General features: G+C 43.8%; 1 protein-coding gene across 5 annotated transcripts in view; it reads right to left on the bottom strand.

Annotated features, from left to right (window-relative positions):
• The window catches only part of ST6GAL2 (ST6 beta-galactoside alpha-2,6-sialyltransferase 2), a 268,350-nt gene that overhangs the window by 38,613 nt on the left and 204,028 nt on the right, over window positions 1-25,709 (bottom strand). For all 5 annotated transcript variants that reach the window (XM_069204458.1, XM_069204461.1, XM_069204462.1 and 2 more), the window contains 2 exons: window positions 9,523-9,624; window positions 5,992-6,166 (listed from right to left, as the gene is read on the bottom strand). In XM_069204458.1, the coding sequence (XP_069060559.1) occupies window positions 5,992-6,166; window positions 9,523-9,624 (277 nt within the window). The remainder of the gene's footprint in view (window positions 1-5,991; window positions 6,167-9,522; window positions 9,625-25,709) is intronic.

Genomic DNA, 25,709 nt, shown 5'->3' with positions numbered 1-25,709 from the left:
TAATAATCTACCCACAGTAAATATCGGGGAACCTCATCAGGGAAACACCCTACCCTCGGAGGAAAACACCTCCAACTTCAAACTTGATGTGGTGAGGGTCCCTTCTAATTATATAGAAAACCAAGAATATTAGGTGGACACTTCACCAAAAACACTTTCAATTTCAATACATTAGTCTAAAATATATCACAATGGTCCTGGAGTCAACCAGTCAAGTTGATTGATGAATCCAATGTCTTTATTCCAAATCTGATTCACATTACACAGTCTGTAATCAACAGGTTACAATCCTTCCAGCCAACACGTGTTTCGTCTTGGGAAATGATATATCCTTTACGACTTCTTCAGGGCTAGAAATCATAAAGTAAAATATAACATCATGAGATGAAACCAAAATGCTCAATCGTCCACTGTAAAGTGCAAAAAACACTTAAAACCCAAGGGAGGTGAAATTAAAATTAAAATTAAAAGACACCAGGAATGAGTGACAACCAGTGAAAGTGAAAACAAATCCAAAGTTACAATAACTCCAGTGATCCTTAATCAACAACAAACCACCAACAACCTCCAATTAACTACCTAAAAGTGAAAACACCAACTTCATTACACACCTAGCACCGAGCTACAAGCCCCCTAAAGTGCACAAAAATGTCATAAATCAAATAATGCAATATCAAAATACCTTCTTAATTCAGGCACTAATCATCAACAGTCAAAATGTGAATTTTTCACTCCAAATTTTGGTCCATAACATCAGTGGTGTGTCCATAACTGTCAGTATAAAAAGAATATCTAATTATTAATTTTGTATAAAATCTAGAGTCAGTCCATTAAAACTAATCGTCATCTATAGTTATAATACGAAGAACCAGCCGAAGTATTGACCGAGGTCAAACTCAGCGGTAATTGTTTTGAATTTAATATAAGACCCAAATCTTATCCTTATTTTCACTACACTCGGTGAAGATGGATATTCGTAATAACCTAAACTCACCTCATGCTACCGCAACTCTTTATTTGATAGCCACAGCGTCTAGTAGTAAAGACGCATCTCGAGTACGCTACTCGCGCGCAAGCGAACCCGGAAATAAATATGCTTCCGAGTTCGCTCTCCTGATCAAGAGTCACCGTGATCGAAAACGGACTCATAATACGAGTGGGGATAGAACCAATAATTTGAGATACGCTCAAAACTGCCCAGGAAATAACCAATTATATACTTCTGGAAAATCCTATAATAGTGTTTACTTCTGCAACCAGCATTCAAACCAAGCGAAAGTAGACCATTTAAATAGCTCAATCCTGTCCACAATATTCATACCGCAGTATAGTTGGAAATATCTTGCTAAAAACCATGAGATCGCCACTCAGGAATGTAATCTGGGAAATAATTACAACTTTCAGCATCATTGAGAAAATTAATAAAAAACTATATTGGTGACTCAGCTACATCCTCACCCCACTTTCTTTAATACAGTATAATAGAGCTCAAATGTCAGATGGATAATATTGGCAGGGAAAATTTCAGATGGAGTATCCCTATGATACTTAATCGAGGGTTACTTAACAAAGATGAATTTGTATATTTGAAAGTGCATCATCCTCGATATCCGTGTTTGTATACTTTACCTAAAATACATAAAGGTTTGCCTTTTCCACCGGGGAGACCCATTGTTTCGGGTATTCTTGGGCCCACTGAAAGGCTTTCAGAGTTTGTTGACTGTTTTCTGCAGCCATTGGTACAAAATCTTCCTTCTTTTATTAGAGATACCACACATATCCTGAGTATTCTTAGTGATGTTGAGTGGGATAGTAACATGCTTTTGGTAACTTTAGATGTTGTATCTCTATATACCTGTATTAAACATGACTTAGGCTTAGAAGCTTTGAAATTCTTTCTCCACAAGAGATCAGCAAATCTATGGGACCATACTATGATGCTATTGGATATGATTGATATGATTACAACCAATAACTTTTTCTTATTCAACAACATGTGGTTTCGACAGAAACAAGGTGTAGCAATGGGCTCCAAATTTTCACCATCATATGCGAACTTGTTCATGGGTTGGTTTGAACACACATGCATTTGGGGCCCAGATGCCGCTACTTGGCACACATTTATTTTGTTCTGGGGTCGTTACATTGACAACTGTCTAATGATTTGGACAGGAGGTGAGGAGAAACTTATTGAATTTTGCCATTTCATTAATTCTAACAATTTGAACATTAGATTTACTTTTCAATTTAGTGCTGTTAAGATTGAATTCTTGGATGTGGAACTTTTTGTGTCCAATAATAAAATACACAGCAGACTATTTCGTAAGACAACTGCATGCAATTCTATTTTGCATGCGAAAAGTGCTCACCCCAGGCATCAGGTGGTATCAATCCCCTTTGGTGAATTCATGAGGGCAAGACGAAATTGTAGCATTGATGATGAGTTTGTTTCTCAAATAGATGATATGGAAAGGAGATTTCTGGCACAAGGGTATTCTCACAAGATTGTAAAAAAAGCCCGGCATAGAGTCAAGTATGTGGACAGAAAAGATGCTCTAAAACTCAAAGTGCGAAATGATGTTATGGAGACATCTAACTTGGTGAGGTTTATAACGGATTTTAATGATGCTTCATTGATCTTGAAAAAATATATGAACAAACATTGGAATATCCTAACGAAGGATGAATCACTAAAGGATGTAATCACTGGGGGCTTGGTGACAACATTTCGCAAAGGTAGAACTCTCAAAAGTATCCTGAGTCCTAGTTTTACCACTATCTCCCCTACAGAAACTTGGTTATCACAAAGAAAAAGAGCAGGTTTCTACAAATGTGGTTGCTGTGGAGTTTGCCGTTGGGCTTGTCATAATTTGCGAGAATTCTCTCATGATGGCAAAGTATTTACAATTCGTTCCACCATCAATTGCAATTCTAATTATGTGGTTTATATTATACGCTGCAGATGCTCTAAGATTTATGTTGGCAGTACCATACGACCGCTCAGAATTAGAATAGGTGAACATGCACGGGCACTGAAGAATTTTGATATGAGGTATCCCCTGGTGGCGCATATTGTTTCTTGTGAGAAACAACCAACTCAGAAGAGTTTTGAATTTTTTGGATTTGAGCATATCCCCTGTGATTTAAGGGGGGGTAATAGGGAACTATGTCTACGTAGACAAGAAGCCATATGGATCATGAAATTAAGAGCTGTAGAGGCAGGATTGAATTCTGATAGAGAATTGGAATTCTTTCTGGGTGATTGATAAGTCATATCAAAGTATTTGGACTCTGTTAAGCCCATAATACCATTGTGTTACACATTGCTTGTACATGCATTAACGTTGTTACCTTGAGGAATTACTGTATATGGTATGATGTCATATAATTTCCATGAGTGATTAACCAAAATTCCCAAACGTCATAAAATTTGAAGAATTCATAGGGATACTCCATCTGAAATTTTCCCTGCCAATATTATCCATCTGACATTTGAGCTCTATTATATTAAAGAAAGTGGGGTGAGGATGTAGCTGAGTCACCAATATAGTTTTTTATTAATTTTCTCAATGATGCTGAAAGTTGTAATTATTTCCCAGATTACATTCCTGAGTGGCGATCTCATGGTTTTTAGCAAGATATTTCCAACTATACTGCGGTATGAATATTGTGGACAGGATTGAGCTATTCTCACCACATCAAACCCCTTCCACTTTGTGAATGGACCCACAAATATTTTTTTAGGGTAGGTAGTGGTCCACTACCTGCCCTGAAAAAAAAAACGAAACTAAAGGTTTCGTTTTTTTTTTTAAGTGCAGCTCGTTTTCCTTTAAGGAAAACGGGCTACACTTAAAACAAAAAAAACTGCTTTATTGAAAGCAGTCACGAACATGGAGGTCTGCTGGCGACAGCAGGCCTCCATGTTTGCTTGTGCCTAGACTCGCTATGGGGCCGCAATTAGCGACCCACCTCATGAATATTAATGAGGTGGGTCATTGCGACCCCATAGCGAGTCGCAGACGGTGTCTGAGACACCGTACTGCATACCAATTTGCGAGTTGCAAATTGCGAGTCGCAGGGACTCGCAATTTGCAAGTCGCAAATTAGCATTTTGCTACATCTGGCCCTTAGTGTGGTAATCTGCATGCATACTTCGACATAGGTGTGAAAATTGGCTAGCAATGAATGAATAAACATTTCAGGAACTAGCTCAAAAACTCTATCTTAGGATATTACTAACCTAAGACTACCAATCACTGAATTTTTCAGTCATGAAAGGTACAGAAGTTTTTCTCTGTGTTAAATATTCAAATATTTAAAATCGGTAGTCAAAGAATCAAGCATACATTGCCCTTTTTATACAATTAATACAGTAAATTTGATATTAATATATAGATGATGTGTACTAATATATTTTGGTGTGAAACTTCAATTGCTGAGGACAGAAATCATGGATGTCTTTCAAAATATCTGCATAAGATACATTTACATGCACATATGCCTAATGGTATCAGTCAAATAGACAGTTGTTATCATGGAAGCCTGGTGTATTGTGATTTATGGATAATAGTTGGACAGTCTTGGTGTAAAGCCTTAAGTGGGCCCTAGAGTACCTGTAAAAAAAGACACCCCTACACACACTGGATCGTTTTAACTGTGCAACACCAATGTATCTACTCATTTACATCTGAGAAGTAACTTTTGACCTTTTAAACATACATAAAAAAAATTGTATTAAAAATAATGCTACTTACCTATGATAGTTTTGCAGCTTGTTACTATTCTAGAACAGTGGTTGAGCTCAAGAAGCATCTCGAAATTGTTAATAAAGATTTAGCAGAGGGCACAAAATACTTCAATAGCCTTTCTGGTCTTTGCTTGATTTAAAAAAATTAAATAGTGCCAAAAGAAATGTTGATCTTCAAAAAAAAAAAGGTTAACTTATGGGTGCTAGTAGTAAGAGTTTATTTCAGTATTCACCCAAGTGCAATACTACAAGACAAAAATCACAAATCAAATGCACTAATTTGAAACAGCGGGACCTCATACATTAAATCATACTGCATATCAGGCTTCATCATAAAATAGATAAATTCTACTCTGCTGTGCTTTAAATCCTTGGCCGTTGTCCACGGATGCCTATTATAGCCCTATAGTCAAAGCTTTTAAAGAATATTAAGGCCCATATTTATACTTTTCTAGTGCTGCATTTGCGCAGCTTTTGAACGCAAAAGCGACGCAAGCTTACAAAATACAATTGTATTTTGTAAGTTTGTGCCGCTTTTGCGTAAAAACATGACGCTAATGCGGCGCTAAAAAGTATAAATATGGGCCTAAAGGTACAAAATCGAAAGCAAACCTAAATACAAGTTTTAACATCATTTAGATGAGACCAGGATCTATATCTAACACTTACATTCAAAAAGGCCCTGGACTCTGCTCACCTTAACTGAGTCTCTGAAAGCACAAACTCGCTACCACTGAATGACCAAAATTCCTCTCCAGCTACATCAAAGGACTCTCTGTAGTTTTGAATAGTACAATCACATGGGAGGCGGGATACCATCATATTACATTTCTATAACTCAGAATTGAGGGACCGTCGTGTACACACAATCTTTGAGTGTGCTTTGCATAGTCTACAAAACAGACCAAGTGAAAAATAAGCAATGATTCACGATTTGTGGCAAGTTCAACAGTACCGACAAACCACATTCAAAAGCGCGACATGTTGAGGCAGCTTCAAGACCACAAACTGGGTGTTCAGTCTCGTTTCCATTCTTCGGTGGCTCTGTACCTTAAGACCAAATCAGACCTCTTCTAAATATGCAGCAATGCATCTTGTGATGACTTGAAACACAAAGTACAACAAAACCAATCCCTTTTGCAAAAAGAAATTCGAGCACAACATAACGTTTACAGCTATATTTGTATCCTAATTTTCTCATGTCACTTTCACACCTATATGCATTTTCACCAAGAACAACTTACCAATAAACCCCGACGATGGTGGGTTTGGCTGTATCATCTCTTTAGTGTTCTCCTGTATTATGTCCCACAGCTCCCAAATGAATTTGGGATGCAAAATATAAAATGGCTGGTTTGGGTTTTTCCTACGGTGTTGCACATATGGCGTAAATAGATTGTAGTCCGGTTTCTTGTACCACTAAAATGACATAAAAGGCATGCTATCATGTAAGTTCCCTTGCTCTATTGGATCAAGTATTTAAATCAACAATAGTTTGCTGGAATTTGTTTCATACCTTTTGTTGTAATGGTTGTTACATGGAAACAATAATCTGGAAATCATATCAGCTACATGATGTAATTGTTAATCGTTGCGTTCGTTTTTGCACTTACATAATTCTGACTGAAAGACTGATGCACCGAGGGTGGGGCACACCTACGAACTGAACAGTCTTCTTATCTGCCATAGTTTTTAAAGGTGTTCATCATAGTAGACATTTAGTGAACATGTACAAAATATTATAAAATGACAAATTCACGTGCATGGCTTGACATTGTGGTAATAGTCGGCAAATATTCGTCATCACAAGTAAATACTGAAACGCACTGCATTTATTGTTCTTACAATGAAAACAAAAGAACTGTTCAGGTGATTTTCAAATTCCATCTGGTGAAACAGGTCACAAATAACCCTAATTCATTTCCCTTGTTCCCCTCTTGACTCTCTAGATGCTCAGTTCCCAGTCTGGCAGTGAACTCGAGCTCTACAATTTGAGGGTGAGTGGAGGGCAAGGGACAGATGAGAAGGACTGAGATGGAAAGAAAAGGGTGAAGATAGATTGCAGGAGTAACGAGAAATACATTGCAGAGTAGTTACCACCTATACAGAAACGAATAAAGTACATATCATTCAAGAAAATGACTTCATGGAAGAAAGTAGTTTAAGGATTCATAACAAATTCCTTACATTGCAACACATTTCCTTACATAAGTAAAGGAGTGCTTCCATTGCAGTCCACGATTGTTAAGGCATCGTGGCAGGGCAATGGAGGAGCACTGACAAAAGGATGATGAATGATAATGTTTATACACCACACTACCAGCCAAGCATCTCCAGGACCTGTGGTTGTAGTTATCTGCAAGCAGACTGAGGAGGATAGGAGGCTGGAGCGCAAGAAAGAATAAGAAATAGGTAGAACTAAATTCATGTTGACTGTAAGAACAATTGGATTTGAGACTGTTTTTAAAATGTGCCAGCAAGGAATCTATCTTTAAAGATCATTTAACATCAAAGACAAAAGATATAAGGGTGAAGGTATAATCAGACCTTTATTCTAGAATGTGAGCTCCTTGTAATTTGATGAACCAATAATTTGCCACAAGTTAGACTGGAGCTAGATTGTGGGAATATGTGTGTAGCAAACACAAACTTGAAACTTTTGAAAGTTTTAGTAATAGTTAAACACTATCTGATGCTATCTTCTCTTGAACTACTTTCCACTTCCCGTCTATATATTCAGCAATACCTACCATGCCCATCACATTTCCCTCTACTTTACTTTCAGTGATTACCATCTCACTGTTGCAGGGGGGAAGGGAATCCTAGAAGGTGACAGACAGGTCCATACCTTTAAGAAAATCCATTACACAATGGTTACTGTGCATGCACATGCATGAATCTTGACCATCTTGTAAAGATTATTCTTATGTTTCTTTAAACTCCATGACAAGTTTGCTGGGGTACAGGAGTGGCATACATTGCAGTCATCTTGTTATGGATTTTTTAAAAATCTCTTAGAAGATGGCTTCTGTTCGTACGTGTGCATATTCAGCAACATTCTGAAGGGCAAGAAACAAACCCTGAGAAAGTCAGTAGGGTGGTATTCACTAGCAAATGTGAGACCTATCTGCTTTGTCAATGCTTCTTACATATTTGGGGGTGCCAACTTGTCTCCTTGCATGATTCTTTTATTGGGCATACTGAATATGTTTGCACTCAGAGAATACAGTGTTTAAAATGAACATGTTCTGCACTTCTTTAATCTCAAAGTAAAAACACCGACACTTTTGAGTCAGGGTAAAAAAAAAATAATAAAAGAGCGCAGGCCCTTCTCTTGGCCAGTAAGTATCCACAATTCTATATTTTTGTTTTAGGCACTGAGTACATATATTAACCGATTCATCATTTTGGGCACCATATTAGTTTGAATTCCTTAATTATTTTGCATTTATAACAAAAATAGGCTTCTCCTAAGATAAACTTTAATTCCATAGTTTAAATTAATATGGAAGTTAGTTAAGCAAATGTGCAAATAAAGGGCCTCGTGTAAAAAGCAATTTTACGGTTGCACAGGTCAAATTGGAGCCTTTGCGACTGAAAACATATTACCAAATCACAATTTGGGTTTGTGAGCAAATACACAATTGCTACTTGGAAGGGGCGGAAAAAGGGAGTCCCTTCCAAATACTGATTCCTTAAGTTATGTATTAATGTTTTGCGACTGAAATCGGGATGCAAATTATTAATATTTTACCATGCATTGAAGGAGGTGGCAACTATTCCCAAGTGGAAAGGGGTCCTTTGGGGACCCCTTCCACTTTGGGAAAGGAGCCCAAATTTTTTTTAGGAGCATTCAATTGTCCCTGAGATCACGGCCTACTCCTAAAAAATGGTTACAAAATGTTTACATTTTTTACATACATCCTGCTTTCCTTTTAGGAAAATGGGCGTGTTTGATAAACAAATGCTTTATTTAAAAGCAATCACAGATATGACGGTCTGCTGGCACAAGCAGGCCACCAAGCCTGTGGCTGTAGCCAACCGTACTGGGTCACAAATTGTGACTTATCTCATACATAGGTTCTCAAAATACCAATGCATTCTGTAGGGGTCAGTGTGCAAATTGCGACCATTTCAAGTGAATACATTTTTGTACATTTCAAATAATACATTGCAAACTGCAAATAGATATTATTCACAATTTCCTACTTGAAATATAAGTACCTGAGGCCCAATAAGTATCAATTTAAGAAAGTCATACTTCAGAAAACGATAGTATAAAAATAACATTAACTTACTACCTGTCTCCTCTATCCCTGCCATTGATATAGAAACATGCACATGCAAAGATGATTTTGTTATTATGAATATTATCTGCTTTACCATTATTTAATCTCTCACCTCAGCCCAGAAACAGCCAGGCAAGCTGGTATGGTCATTTAATGCATCTGTAACTTCTACAAACAACTGGAAAATATGAACAATTATGTTGTCTACTTTGAACAATGCCAAAATAAAGAAACTCAGATTAAAGTTATTTTTTCCCTTTCTACTTCCTGCGCCGTTGTGCAAGAACAGATGATAATTTAGAAGGCAGGCGATGCTTCATTTAAATAATATTTGTGAATCACCTTACTGGGCCTGATTCACACATCCATTTGTGCGTGTAAGTTCAATTTCCAGGAGTAAATGGCTTGACAAATGCGACTGGGGCTAAAGTTTGTCCGTATGTGACGTGTTGAGCATGTTCAGCACTGTAATCGACAAAACCTTACCATGTAGAGATTTGCCGAGTAGGGAGACGGATCCCAGGCCACCAAAGTGATGTCCTTGTACAAAGGGCTGTCGATAAAGTGATGGTGAGGATTGGTGAGTATCTGTAAATTAAAAAGGAACAACATGTTATAAAATCAGTGGTAAATAGATACTTTCATAAAAATATCATAGCAATGTGCCTAATATGATTTAAATTGAATACAAGTAATACAGTTTGAGGAGAAATCAGTAAACAAGACACCGATTCAGTCAGTGCGCAATGAGAAAAACGCCCCCAAAGTTGTTATTTTATTACAATACAGCTATCACTAGGTACTTCTTGGATCACAATACAATAAAGTTTGCAATGTACGATTAGAATGTTTCTCACAATAGATAATGTAAATGAGGTCCATTTACTGCGCACATACACCTGTAATGTAATTTCTGGTTTTAACTGTGTTGAATTGCATGGGTAATGGAGGGGGAGGAGCCGGTTGGCCCGTAGCAGGTTGCCCAACGCGCAGAACAATGTGCAATGCGCTTCTGCATACCTATAGCAGCTGACAACCCACACACAAAAAAAATGTATGGATCTATGGTTTTCCTTTTACTGCAAGACTTTGTTCCAGACCAGTGGCACAGCCATTAACGCCGTGACTAAAGAGCCTGTTCCTTTTGCAAAGCATCCTCCAGTTGTCACCAAAGAGCACACATGAACAAATTGCATGCAGAACAATACAACACTGCATGGCCCAAAACTGGTTCTAAAAGCATCTGTCCAGTAGATGTTAAAAATGAGATAACATACACTGGACACAGCAAAAATATTATGCAGCTTCCCTCTGCATTCAATTTTGACTTCTACGTTATTACCTTCTCCAAGTATGATTCTGAAACATTCAGGTGCAACAATGTGCCAGTGACACCCAACTGCCAACAACAGCACCAAAAAACATAACTCTATCTGAAGATCTCAACAATAGAACACATAGCCATCTTAATAAACAGACTGTCCTAACTGCACTCCTAGAGGATGGACAATTTTCAGCTCCTTAATTCTCTGACAACGGAATTCCTCCTTATAACTACATCCCAAAACGAATTTGACCTTTTGTAGTGTAATATAGTGGTCATGTAAAGTGCTTTAATGGCTTTGGGCCTAGTTCCCGGTACATAAAAGTGAAAAATAAATTAAAAAGGACTAGCAGAGGGCATACACTGATGTGGACAGTGAAAACGCCAACTTGTATTGGCGGAGTGAAACTCCATGAGTTTTACCCACCCCTAGCCTTAACCTTTAATGCATAATTCAATATGGTAAGGCAATATAAGGCATGAATTAGCAAAAATTGTGCATTAAATTGCAAAGCTGCAATGAGCAGGGATCCCCAAATTATTTCTTGCCCAGGGCCCCCAACATCCTTATGATGACACTGCCTGTAGCTCCCCACATTTCTGTACCTTAGTCAATGGGCTCTCTTACAAACCTCCTGTGCTTTTCCAAATCTATGTGGAACAATCATCATAATTTCTAGCAACGTAGGGTAGCAGACATTTCATGCACTGAAAGAATGTGGAATAGGCACGGGCGTCCACATTTAGGAACACAGTTGTGAGAGTTGTGTGTGCTTATTTGTCATGTGGAAATGGTCCAAAAGATGGATCATTCATAAACACGGCTTTGGGCAGACACACATATGAATGCTGGTGTAAAGGAGTAATTCTCCAGCGTTGCCTATTGGTGGCAAGGCGTCATTTATGAACTATCTAACATGATAAAAATAGTTTGCATAACATTAGGGATACACACGGCCTCATTTTGAGTTTGGTGGACGGGAAAGCCCGTCCCCCAAACTCCAGACAGGGTGGCCACCGGCGTAGTGGCATCCACCTCGCCAGACTTATTAAGGGGTTTCCCGCTAGGCTGACGGTTGGAAACCTCGCTTTCTGCTCATCACCCTAGCAGGAAACCGGTGGCACCATTGACTCTGGTTCGGAATCAAGCCGGCAGCAATGCTGCCAGCTCCAGGGTGCACCAGCACACTCGCAATGTTCACTGTCTGCACAGCTGACAGTGAGCCTTGAGAGGGTGCTTGTAGGAAAGTACCATCTTGCCTGGCATGTTACCCCCATTTTTCACTGTATATATGTTGTTTTAGTTGTATGTGTCACTGGGACCCTGCTAGTCAGGGCCCCAGTGCTCATAAGTGTGCCTGAATGTGTTACCTGTGTTATGACTAACTGTCTCACTGAGGCACTGCTAATCAGAACCTCAGTGGTTATGCTCTCTCTGTACAAATTGTCACTAACAGGCTAGTGACCAAATTTACCAATTTACATTGGCTTACTGGAACACCCTTATAATTCCCTAGTATATGGTACTGAGGTACCCAGGGTATTGGGGTTCCAGGAGATCCCTATGGGCTGCAGCATTTATTTTGCCACCCATAGGGAGCTCTGACAATTCTTACACAGGCCTGCCACTGCAGCCTGAGTGAAATAACGTCCACGTTATTTCACAGCCATTTTACACTGCACTTAAGTAACTTATAAGTCACCTATATGTCTAACCTTTACCTGGTAAAGTTTAGGTGCAAAGTTACTTAGTGTGTGGGCACCCTGGCACTAGCCAAGGTGCCCCCACATTGTTCAGGGCCAATTCCCCGGACTTTGTGAGTGCGGGGACACCATTACACGCGTGCACTACATATAGGTCACTACCTATATGTAGCTTCACAATGGTAACTCCGAATATGGCCATGTAACATGTCTATGATCATGGAATTACCCCCTCTATACCATCCTGGCATAGTTGGCACAATCCCATGATCCCAGTGTTCTGTAGCACAGACCCTGGTACTGCCAAACTGCCTTTCCCGGGGTTTCACTGCAGCTGCTGCTGCTGCCAACCCCTCAGACAGGCTTCTGCCCTCCTGGGGTCCAGCCAGGCCTGGCCCAGGATGGCAGAACAAAGGACTTCCTCTGAGAAAGGGTGTTACACCCTCTCCCTTTGGAAAATGGTGTGAAGGCAGGGGAGGAGTAGCCTCCCCCAGCCTCTGGAAATGCTTTCATGGGCACACATGGTGCCCATTTCTGCATAAGCCAGTCTACACCGGTTCAGGGACCCCTTAGCCCTGCTCTGGCACGAAACTGGACAAAGGAAAGGGGAGTGACCACTCCCCTGACCTGTACCTCCCCTGGGAGGTGCCCAGAGCTCCTCCAGTGTGCTCCAGACCTCTGCCATCTTGGAAACAGAGGTGCTGCTGGCACACTGGACTGCTCTGAGTGGACAGTGCCATCAGGTGACGTCAGAGACTCCTTCTGATAGGCTCCTTCAGGTGTTGCTAGCCTATCCTCTCTCCTAGGTAGCCAAACCCTCTTTTCTGGCTATTTAGGGTCTCTGTCTCTTGGGATTCCTTAGATAACGAATGCAAGAGCTCATCTGAGTTCCTCTGCATCTCTCTCTTCACCTTCTGCCAAGGAATCGACTGCTGACCGCGCTGGAAGCCTGCAGAACTGCAACAAAGTAGCAAAGACGACTACTGCAACTCTGTAACGCTGATCCTGCCGCCTTCTCGACTGTTTTCCTGGTGGTGCATGCTGTGGGGGTAGTCTGCCTCCTCTCTGCACTAGAAGCTCCGAAGAAATCTCCCGTGGGTCGACGGAATCGTCCCCCTGCAACCGCAGGCACCAAAGAACTGCATCACCGGTCCCCTGGGTCTCCTCTCAGCATGACAAGCGAGGTCCCTTGAATCCAGCAACTCTGTCCAAGTGACTCCCACAGTCCAGTGACTCTTCAGTCCAAGTTTGGTGGAGGTAAGTCCTTGCCTCCCCACGCCAGACTGCATTGCTGGGAACCGCGTGTTTTGCAGCTACTCCGGCCTCCATGCACTTCCGGTGGAAATTCTTTGTGCACAGTCCAGCCTGGGTCCACGGCACTCTAACCTGCATTGCACGACCTCCTAAGTTGTCCTCCGGCGACGTGTGACTCCTTTGTGCGACTTCGGGTGAGCACCGTTTCACGCATCCTCGCAGTGCCTGGTTCTGGCACTTCTGCGGGTGCTGCCTGCTGCTGAGAGGGCTCCTTGTCTTGCTCGACGCCCCCTCTGTCCCCAAACGCAATTGGCAACATCCTGGTCCCTCCTGGGCTACAGCAGCACCCAAAAACCCTAACCGCACGATTTTCAGCTAGCAAGGCTTGTTGGCGGTCTTTCTTCAGGAAAACACTTCTGCACGACTCTCCACGGCGTGGGGGATCCGTCCTCCAAAGTGGAAGTTCCTGACCCTTGTCGTTCCTGCAGAATCTCCAGCTTCTACTGTCCAGTAGCAGCTTCTTTGCACCCACAGCTGGCATTTCCTGGGCATCTGCCCATCTCCGACTTGCTTGTGACTTTTGGACTTGGTCCTCTTGTTCCACAGGAACCCTCGACTGGAAATCCATCGTTGTTGCATTGCTGATTTGTGTCTTTCCTGCGGAATTCCCCTATCACGACTTCTATGTCCTTTGTGGAACTTTAGTGCACTTTGCACTCACTTTTCAGGGTCTTGGGGTAGGCTATTTTTCTAACCCTTACTATTTTCTAATAGTCCCAGCGACCCTCTACAAGGTCACATAGGTTTGGGGTCCATTCGTGGTTCGCATTCCACTTTTGGAGTATATGGTTTGTGTTGCCCCTATCCCTATGTGTCTCCATTGCATCCTATTGTAACTATACATTGTTTGCACTGTTTTCTAATACTATTACTGCATATTTTGGTATTGTGTACATATATCTTGTGTATATTTGCTATCCTCATACTGAGGGTACTCACTGAGATACTTTTGGCATATTGTCATAAAAATAAAGTACCTTTATTTTTAGTATATCTGTGTATTGTGTTTTCTTATGATATTGTGCATATGACAGTAGTGGTACTGTAGGAGCTTCACTCGTCTCCTAGTTCAGCCTAAGCTGCTCTGCTAAGCTACCATTATCTATCAGCCTATGCTGCTAGACACCCTATACACTAATAAGGGATAACTGGGCCTGGTGCAAGGTGTAAGTACCCCTTGGTACTCACTACAAGCCAGTCCAGCCTCCTACATTGGTTGTGCAGTGGTGGGATAAGTGCTTTGAGACTACTTACCACTTTTGTCATTGTACTTTTCATAAGAGAAAAATATACAAAACAAGTTCAGTGTATGTACACCTAACCAAAAAGTTTTGCATTTCTTTTCTCGCCTCTTTTCTAAAAGTGCTGAAAAGTAACTCTAAACTTTCTAAAAAGTTCTTTAAAGTTAAAAAAAAAAAATCTGTCTTTCTAAAAGTTCTGAAAACTTTTTTTTCTTTTTCTATCACTTAAACTCTTTCTAAAAATGTCTGGCACAGGCCAAAATGTTGATCTGTCCAAACTTGCATATGACCACCTTAGCTGGAAAGGAGCAAGGAGTCTCTGTATAGAAAGAGGTTTGAGTGTAGGGAAGAATTCTTCCTTGGAATTATTGCTTAACATGCTTAGGGAACAAGATAAGGCCAAAAGGGCCCCATCTGTTGAAAAAGTAGCTAATGGTTCCCAATCTGATCCAGGGACCCCCCTAGGAAAAGATTCAGGAAAGAAACTTCATAGCCTGCCCATTACTAGACAGTCTAGCATAGTTGGTACTGAGGTTGAGTCACACCATACAGATAGTGTTGTCTCACATCATAGCAAAAGCATTCATTCTCACCACAGTAGAAGTGATGTTTCTGTTAACCAAGCTGTTAGGGTGCCTTCTGTAAGGGATAGGTCTCCTTCTGTCCATTCTCACCATACTTCTGTTTCAAGGCATGTCCCTCCCACCCACCCTGATGACAGATTGTTAGAAAGGGAGCTCAATAGATTGAGAGTGGAACAAACCAGACTGAAGCTCAAGAAGCAACAGCTGGATTTGGATAGACAGACCTTAGAAGTAGAGAAGGAGAGACAGAAATTGGGTTTAGAAACCCATGGTGGCAGCAGCAGTATTCCCCATAGTCATCCTGCAAAAGAGCATGATTCCAGGAATCTGCACAAGATAGTTCCCCCTTATAAGGAGGGGGATGACATTAACAAGTGGTTTGCTGCACTTGAGAGGGCCTGTCCTGTACAGGATGTCCCTCAAAGGCAGTGGGCTGCTATCCTATGGCTATCATTTAGTGGAAAAGGTAGGGATAGGCTCCTTACTGTGAAAGAAAGTGAAGCCAATGATTACAAAGTTCTTAAGAATGCACTCCTGGATGGTTATGGCTTAACCACTGAAATATACAGGATAAAGTTCAGAGAGACCAAAAAGGAGTCTTCACAAGACTGGGTTGATTTCATTGACCATTCAGTGAAGGCCTTGGAGGGGTGGTTACATGGCAGTAAAGTTACTGATTATGGCAGCCTGTATAACTTGATCCTGAGAGAGCATATTCTTAATAATTGTGTGTCTGATTTGTTGCACCAGTACTTGGTGGACTCTGATCTGATCTCTCCCCAAGAATTGGGAAAGAAGGCAGACAAATGGATCAGAACAAGGGTGAACAGAAAAGTTCATACAGGGGGTGACAAAGATGGCAACAAGAAGAAGGATGGTAAGTCTTCTGACAAGGGTGGGGACAAATCTAAAAATGAGTCTTCATCAGGCTCACAAAAACACTCTGGTGGGGGTGGTGGGCCCAAATCCTCTTCTAATCAAAACAAAGAAAAGAAACCATGGTGCTATTTATGTAAAATAAAAGGCCATTGGAGAACAGATCCCAGTTGTCCAAAGAAAAGCACCAAGCCTCCTACCACTACAACCCCTACTGCTACACCTAGTGTCCCTACTAATAGCAGTGGTGGAAGCAAACCTACTAATAGCCAATCCAAGGGAGTAGCTGGGCTCACTTTTGGTAACTTAGTTGGGGTTGGTCTTGTTAGGGAGACCACAGAGGCTGTGTTAGTCTCTGAGGGGGCTATTGATTTAGCCACCTTAGTTGCTTGTCCCCTTAACATGGATAAGTACAAGCAGCTACCCCTAATAAATGGTGTTGAGGTTCAGGCCTACAGGGACACAGGTGCCAGTGTCACAATGGTGATAGAGAAACTGGTCCACCCTGAACAACACCTACTTGGTTACCAGTACCAAGTAACCGATGCTCACAACAACACACTTAGCCACCCCATGGCTGTTGTAAATCTCAACTGGGGGGGGTTACTGGTCCAAAGAAAGTTGTGGTAGCCACAGATTTACCTGTAGACTGTCTACTAGGAAATGATTTGGAGACATCAGCTTGGTCAGATGTGGAGTTGGAGGCCCATGCAGCAATGCTGGGCATCCCAGGGCATATTTTTGCTTTAACCAGGGCTCAGGCCAAAAAGCAAAAAGGACAGGGAAACTTGGATCCTGGAACAATAGACCAAGTGCTCCCTAAAGCTAGGGCTAGTAGAAGTAAAGCACGTCCTACTATCCCTCCCTCTACAGTGGATTCTACTTCTGAGGAAGAAGAATTTCCACCCTGTGCAGAACCTACACCAGAGGAGCTGGAAGCAGACACTGCTGAGCTTTTGGGTGAAGGGGGGCCTGCCAGGGAGGAGCTGAGTGTGGCACAGCAAACCTGTCCCACACTAGAGGGTCTAAGACAGCAAGCTGTCAAACAAGCTAATGGGGATGTCAGTGACTCTCACAGAGTTTACTGGGAGGACAACCTCTTGTACACTGAAGCAAGGGATCCTAAACCTGGAACTGCCAGGAGGTTAGTGATTCCTCAGGAGTACAGAAAGTTCCTCCTAACTCTAGCCCACGACATTCCCCTAGCTGGACATCTGGGACAAATGAAAACTGGGGACAGGCTTGTTCCCTTGTTTCAGTGGCCTAGAATGTCTGAGGACACAAAAGAGTTTTGTAAGTCCTGTGAAACCTGTCAAGCCAGTGGCAAGACAGGTGGCACCCCAAAGGCACCCCTTATTCCACTGCCTGTGGTTGGGGTTCCCTTTGAAAGGGTAGGGGTTGACATAGTTGGCCCCCTTGACCCTCCTACTGCTTCAGACAATAGGTTTATCTTGGTGGTAGTGGACCATGCCACAAGATATCCTGAAGCAATTCCTTTAAGGACCACTACAGCACCTGCAGTGGCAAAGGCCCTCCTGGGAATATTTTCTAGGGTGGGCTTCCCAAAGGAAGTAGTATCAGACAGAGGAAGCAATTTTATGTCTGCTTACTTAAAGGCCATGTGGAAGGAGTGTGGGGTGACTTACAAGTTCACTACACCCTATCATCCACAAACAAATGGACTGGTGGAGAGATTTAACAAAACTCTCAAAGGCATGATTATGGGACTCCCTGAAAAACTCCGCAGGAGATGGGATATCCTTTTACCATGCCTCCTTTTTGCCTACAGGGAGGTACCCCAGAAAGGAGTAGGCTTCAGCCCCTTTGAACTCCTCTTTGGACACCCTGTTAGGGGTCCACTAACACTTGTCAAGGAGGGTTGGGAACAACCTTTAAAAGCTCCAAAGCAAGATATTGTGGATTATGTACTTGGCCTCAGATCAAGGATGGCTGAGTACATGAAAAAGGCCAGTAAATACCTTCAGGCCAGCCAAGAGCTCCAAAACCAATGGCATGACCAGAAGGCTGTTTTGGTTCAGTACAAACCAGGGCAGAAAGTGTGGATCTTGGAGCCTGTGGCCCCAAGAGCACTCCAAGATAAATAGAGTGGACCCCACACAATTGTTGAGAAAAAGGGTGAAGTTACCTACTTATTTGACTTAGGCACTGCCAGGAGTCCCCTTAGGGTGCTCCATGTCAATCGCCTTAAACCCTACTATGACAGGGCTGATCTCACCCTGCTCATGGCAACTGATGAGGGACAGGAAGAAGACAGTGATCCTCTACCTGATCTCTTCTCTTCCACAAAACAAGATGCTCTAGTGGAAGGTGAAGTTTTGGCTGATTGTCTTACTGCTGAGCAGAAAGACCATTGCATAAATCTCCTGGGTCCGTTTTCTGAACTCTTCTCTACTGTGCCAGGTACCACTTCTTGGTGTGAGCACACTATAGATACTGGAGACAGCTTGCCTGTCAAAAGTAAAATCTATAGGCAGCCTGACCATGTCAGGGACTGCATAAAGCAAGAGGTGCAGAAAATGTTAGAACTGGGAGTGGTTGAGCACTCTGAAAGTCCATGGGCTTCTCCTGTGGTATTAGTACCAAAACCTCATTCCAAGGATGGAAAGAAAGAAATGCGGTTTTGTGTTGACTACAGAGGCCTCAACCAGGTAACCAAAACTGATGCTCACCCTATACCCAGGGCAGATGAGCTCATAGATACACTGGCATCTGCCAAGTATCTAAGCACTTTTGACTTTGACTGCAGGGTTTTGGCAGATCAAATTATCAGAAGATGCTAAACCTAAAACTGCATTTTCAACCATTGGAGGCCATTACCAATTCACAGTAATGCCTTTTGGATTGAAAAATGCACCTGCCACTTTTCAGAGGTTGGTGAACACAGTCCTGCAAGGGCTGGAAGCTTTTAGTGCAGCATATCTGGACGATATAGCTGTCTTTAGCTCCAGTTGGGATGATCACCTGGTCCACCTATGGAAAGTTTTAGAGGCCCTGCAAAAGGCAGGCCTCACTATCAAGGCTTCAAAGTGCCAGATAGGGCAGGGGAAGGTGGTTTATCTGGGACACCTTATTGGTGGGGAACAGATTGCACCACTTCAGGGGAAAATCCAAACTATTTTAGATTGGGTTCCCCCTACTACTCAGAGTCAGGTGAGAGCCTTCCTAGGCCTCATTGGGTATTACAGGAGGTTCATTAAGAACTATGGCTCCATTGCAGCCCCTCTTAATGACCTCACATCCAAGAAAATGCCTAAAAAGGTATTATGGACAGCAAACTGTCAGAAACCTTTTGAGGAGCTGAAGCAGGCCATGTGCTCTGCACCTGTCCGGAAAAGCCCTTGTTACTCTAAAAACTTCTATGTCCAAACTGATGCATATGAATTAGGAGTAGGGGCAGTCCTATCACAACTTAATTCTGAGGGCCAGGATCAACCTGTTGCTTTTATTAGTAGGAGGTTGACCCCTAGAGAAAAGCGTTGGTCTGCCATTGAGAGGGAGGCCTTTGCTGTGGTCTGGGCACTGAAGAAGTTGAGGCCATACCTGTTTGGCACTCACTTCGTTGTTCAGACAGACCACAAACCTCTACTTTGGCTAAAACAAATGAAAGGTGAAAATCCTAAATTATTGAGGTGGTCCATATCCCTACAGGGAATGGACTATACAGTGGAACATAGACCTGGGAGTAGCCACTGCAATGCAGATGGACTCTCCAGATATTTCCACTTAGACAATGAAGACTCATCAGGTCATGGCTAGTCTTATTGTCCTTCGTTTGGGGGGGGGTGGGTTGTGTAGGAAAGTACCATCTTGCCTGGCATGTTACCCCCATTTTTCACTGTATATATGTTGTTTTAGTTGTATGTGTCACTGGGACCCTGCTAGTCAGGGCCCCAGTGCTCATAAGTGTGCCTGAATGTGTTACCTGTGTTATGACTAACTGTCTCACTGAGGCTCTGCTAATCAGAACCTCAGTGGTTATGCTCTCTCTGTACAAATTGTCACTAACAGGCTAGTGACCAAATTTACCAATTTACATTGGCTTACTGGAACACCCTTATAATTCCCTAGTATATGGTACTGAGGTACCCAGGGTATTGGGGTTCCAGGAGATCCCTATGGGCTGCAGCATTTCTTTTGCCACCCATAGGGAGCTATGACAATTCTTACACAGGCCTGCCACCGCAGCCTGAGTGAAATAACGTCCATGTTATTTCACAGCCATTTTACACTGCACTTAAGTAACTTATAAGTCACCTATATGTCTAACCTTTAACTGGTAAAGGTTAGGTGCAAAGTTACTTAGTGTGTGGGCACCCTGGCACTAGCCAAGGTGCCCCCACATTGTTCAGGGCCAATTCCCCGGACTTTGTGAGTGCGGGGACACCATTACACGCGTGCACTACATATAGGTCACTACCTATATGTAGCTTCACAATGGTAACTCCGAATATGGCCATGTAACATGTCTATGATCATGGAATTGCCCCCTCTATACCATCCTGGCATAGTTGGCACAATCCCATGATCCCAGTGGTCTGTAGCACAGACCCTGGTACTGCCAAACTGCCTTTCCCGGGGTATCACTGCAGCTGCTGCTGCTGCCAACCCCTCAGACAGGCTTCTGCCCTCCTGGGGTCCAGCCAGGCCTGGCCCAGGATGGCAGAACAAAGGACTTCCTCTGAGAGAGGGTGTTACACCCTCTCCCTTTGGAAAATGGTGTGAAGGCAGGGGAGGAGTAGCCTCCCCCAGCCTCTGGAAATGCTTTCATGGGCACACATGGTGCCCATTTCTGCATAAGCCAGTCTACACTGGTTCAGGGACCCCTTAGCCCTGCTCTGGCGCGAAACTGGACAAAGGAAAGGGAAGTGACCACTCCCCTGACCTGTACCTCCTGTGGGAGGTGCCCAGAGCTCCTCCAGAGTGCTCCAGACCTCTACCATCTTGGAAACAGAGGTGCTGCTGGCACACTGGACTGCTCTGAGTGGCCAGTGCCATCAGGTGACGTCAGTGACTCCTTCTGATAGGCTCCTTCAGGTGTTGCTAGCCTATCCTCTCTCCTAGGTAGCCAAACCCTCTTTTCTGGCTATTTAGGGTCTCTGTCTCTTGGGATTCCTTAGATAACGAATGCAAGAGCTCATCCGAGTTCCTCTGCATCTCTCTCTTCACCTTCTGCCAAGGAATCGACTGCTGACCGCGCTGGAAGCCTGCAAAACTGCAACAAAGTAGCATAAGACGACTACTGCAACTCTGTAACGCTGATCCTGCCGCCTTCTCGACTGTTTTCCTGGTGGTGCATGCTGTGGGGGTAGTCTGCTTCCTCTCTGCACTAGAAGCTCCGAAGAAATCTCCCGTGGATCGACGGAATCGTCCCCCTGCAACCGCAGGCACCAAAGAACTGCATCACCGGTCCCCTGGGTCTCCTCTCAGCACGACGAGCGAGGTCCCTTGAATCCAGCAACTCTGTCCAAGTGACTCCCACAGTCCAGTGACTCTTCAGTCCAAGTTTGGTGGAGGTAAGTCCTTGCCTCCCCACGCCAGACTGCATTGCTGGGAACCGCGACTTTTGCAGCTACTCTGGACTCCGTGCACTTCTGGCGGAAATCCTTTGTGCACAGTCCAGCCTGGGTCTACGGCACTCTAACCTGCATTGCACGACCTCCTAAGTTGTCCTACGGCGACGTGTGACTCCTTTGTGCGACTTCGGGTGAGCACCGTTTCACGCATCCTCGTAGTGCCTGGTTCTGGCACTTCTGCGGGTGCTGGCTGCTGCTGAGAGGGCTCCTTGTCTTGCTCGACGCCCCCTCTGTCCCCAGACGCAATTGGCGACATCCTGGTCCCTCCTGGGCCACAGCAGCACCCAAAAACCCTAACCACACGATTTTCAGCTAGCAAGGCTTGTTGGCGGTTTTTCTTTAGGAAAATACCGCTGAACGACTCTCCACGGCGTGGGGGATCCATCCTCCAAAGGGGAAGTTCCTAGCCCTTGTCGTTCCTGCAGAATCTCCAGCTTCTACTGTCCAGTAGCAGCTTCTTTGCACCCACAGCTGGCATTTCCTGGGCATCTGCCCATCTCCGACTTGCTTGTGACTTTTGGACTTGGTCCCCTTGTTCCACAGGTACCCTCGACTGGAAATCCATTGTTGTTGCATTGCTGATTTGTGTCTTTCCTGCAGAATTCCCCTATCACGACTTCTATGTCCTTTGGGGAACTTTAGTGCACTTTGCACTCCCTTTTCAGGGTCTTGGGGTGGGCTATTTTTCTAACCCTTACTATTTTCTTATAGTCCCAGCGACTCTCTACAAGGTCACATAGGTTTGGGGTCCATTCATGGTTCGCATTCCACTTTTGGAGTATATGGTTTGTGTTGCCCCTATCCCTATGTGTCTCCATTGCATCCTATTGTAACTATACATTGTTTGCACTGTTTTCTAATACTATTACTGCATATTTTGGTATTGTGTACATATATCTTGTGTATATTTGCTATCCTCATACTGAGGTACTCACCGAGATACTTTTGGCATATTGTCATAAAAATAAAGTACCTTTATTTTTAGTATATCTGTGTATTGTGTTTTCTTATGATATTGTGCATATGACACTAGTGGTACTGTAGGAGCTTCACTCGTCTCCTAGTTCAGCCTAAGCTGCTCTGCTAAGCTACCATTATCTATCAGCCTATGCTGCTAGACACCCTATACACTAATAAGGGATAACTGGGCCTGGTGCAAGGTGTAAGTACCCCTTGGTACTCACTACAAGCCAGTCCAGCCTCCTACAGTGCTGAGCAGAGGGAGCCCTGCATTGGCCATGCCAAGTGCATAAGCAGTGCAGGGCCCCCCGGCGGCCCCCTGCACCTTTTCTCTGCCAGCCTTTTCATGGCGATGAAACTGGCATGAAAAGGCTGGTGGAGAACGAGGTGGCAATCCTCAGGGCAGCGCTGCATGCAGCGCTGCCCTGGTGGATTACAATCTCCACCTGCCTTCAACCTGTTGGGATCACTGATCCCAGCAGAGACGGCAGAACCCTGATGTTCTGACCGCCAGGGTTATAATGTGGCACCCGGACTGCCACAGCAGTGGCAGTCCTTACCACCAGCGTCATAATGAGGCTCATAGTCTACATCAAAATCTGCCCACTTTTGAATTAGGATGCAGGGTTCTAAACCTGCCTGCTGCCCCTGAATAATATCATATGTTTGATTCTGGGCAAATCACTTTTTGTCGCTTTAGCTCAAATTGTTATAAACAAATGTGATGTGTAAAATAAATGTAAAGCACACTACCGTACAGGTTCACATCCTTCTCTCCACCGTATCCTCTTCTCAGTAACCTGCTCTCAACCAGACCTCTGAAGCATCTCATATTTTCCCTAAAGTATCCCGCTTCTCTTTGGAGTGACTGCCAACACTACAGCACACACTTTCAAAACAAGCATTTGCATTGCAATAGGTCTCGCAATTTAATTGTCATCTTTTGACAACTGCGCCCGCGAGCAAAAACAAAAGAAAACATGAGAAGAAACTGAGAAAATATGACTTGGCAAAATAAAATGAAGTTAACCTCGTGACCAGGAACTAAACCTCTTCACAGACAGAAACAACTGTTGTGGGAAAATGTGTCCCACATATGCCTGAGCTATCAGAGAGCTGCCCAGCTCCGGAAAGAAGCACACACGACAGGAAGAGACCAGCATCTAGATGAAAACAAACTTCTACACACAAGGAAATAGCTACATTGCGTAGGAAAAGGGGCTTCTTGCAGATCTTTAAGACTCGCCGCGTTCTGTGGATGAACAGCCCAGCAGGTGATTAGAACAGCCCGAGACAAGGATAGAACTGAACCACACAATGTGGCATATTTATACTCTGCTTGCGCCGGAATTGCGTCGTTTTTTTTGACGCAATTCCGACGCAAAACTAACTCCATATTTATACTTTGCCGTTAAACGCGTCTAGCGCCAAAGTCCAAGGAGTTTGCGTCATTTTTTAGTGTGGACACCTACTTTGCGTTAATGATATGCAAGGTAGGCGTTCCCGTCTAAAAAATTGACTCCAAGGCATGTGCGTCGTATTTACACTCCCGGGCGTGTGCGGGTCAAAAAAAATGACGTACGGCCGCTTTTGCGCCGTTTTTTAGCGCCTGGTCAGGGCAGGCGTTAAGGGACCTGTGGGCTCAGAAGGAGCCCAGAGGTGCCCTCCCAAGCCCCCAGGGACACCCCCTGTCACCCTTGCCCACCCCAGGAGGACGCCTAAGGATGGAGGGACCCATCCCAGGGACATTAAGGTAAGTTCAGGTAAGTGTTTTTTTAAAAAAAAAATTGTGGCATAGGGGCCTGATTTGTGCCCCCCTACATGCCACTATGCCGAATGACCATGCCCAGGGGACAGAAGTCCCCTGGGCATGGCCATTGGGCAAGGGGGCATGACTCCTGTCTTTGCTAAGACAGGAGTCATTTCTATGGGGGTTGGGAGTCGAAAGAAATGACGCATATCGGCTTGAGGCGAAAAATTTGCCTCAGCCTGACTTGCCCCATTTTTTGGCGCCCAAGCTCCATATCCCCCTACGCCGGCGCTGCCTGGTGTACGTCGTTTTTTTCACGCACACCAGGCAGCGCCGGTGGCTAACGCCGGCTAATGTCATTGAATAAATACGGTGCCCGCATGGCGCTTCAGAATGGCGTTAGCCGGCGCTAATTTTTTTGCGTTAGCGCAGTTTTGCGTCAAAAAGTATAAATATGGCCCAATATGTCTTCTTCGCTCACGGGAAGCGTCCGCAGAGGAGAAATGACACATCACAGGCGGTTAAATGCCAGTCTGAGGTGATACTGACCAGCACACTGACAGAACTGGGCAGATCTGAAACCTGGACACCAAAGTAAACCACGTGGAATCCGAATGAAGAAATGTAACTATGAATGGCGAGTCCGATAGTTGTGCCTGAAGTGGCTCTCCTTCTGCTCCATAATCCAGTGTAAATTATATTTGTGCAGAGTCCAGAGTCCCCTCGCCTGCCCAGTTCGCTTCGTCTTAGTTGGGAAGCGTTCACTCCCTGCTCTGTGAAACCTGGGGAATGCGGTCATATACTGGTGGTACACAGCATGGTTTGAGGCCTGGTGATACATGTGCATGGAGTTAGGCACAGTTTGCAGCTGACTGAGTAGATATCGGACAGGGTCAGGAAATGGTAGAGTACGTGGGTAAGGCTCGTGTTACAGAGGCCAAGCTCACCTATTTGGATCATTTTGTTTTCCTTGTAACCTGTCATTGGTTTGATCTGAAAAATGGTCTGTGCACAACCCCAGGCTGACCTGTCACAAGGCCTTGCCTGCTGATCGTCACTCTATCAAAGAAGCATTAGCAAAGTCAACATGTCTTGGCTTATGGACCTACTGCCTTAGCTAAAATGCCTACAAAATGATGCGCTGTGAGAGGGATCAGTAGAGTAAAAAGAAAAGATTTCTTAGCAATGCTGTAGCTGGAAAACGTTTTGGGGAGGGTTTGAAGCAACTTGGAGGGCAGGGAGAAGCACACAGATGAGATGGAGTAATAGAGGCATGAGATGGAGAGATAGTGGCGGGGGTGCGAGGAGCACTACGTGCGCCGGTGG

This window comes from Pleurodeles waltl, chromosome 8 (genome assembly GCF_031143425.1).
Source record: "Pleurodeles waltl isolate 20211129_DDA chromosome 8, aPleWal1.hap1.20221129, whole genome shotgun sequence".
Lineage (NCBI taxonomy): Eukaryota > Metazoa > Chordata > Amphibia > Caudata > Salamandridae > Pleurodeles > Pleurodeles waltl.
This window is presented reverse-complemented; position numbering and strand designations above follow the sequence as displayed.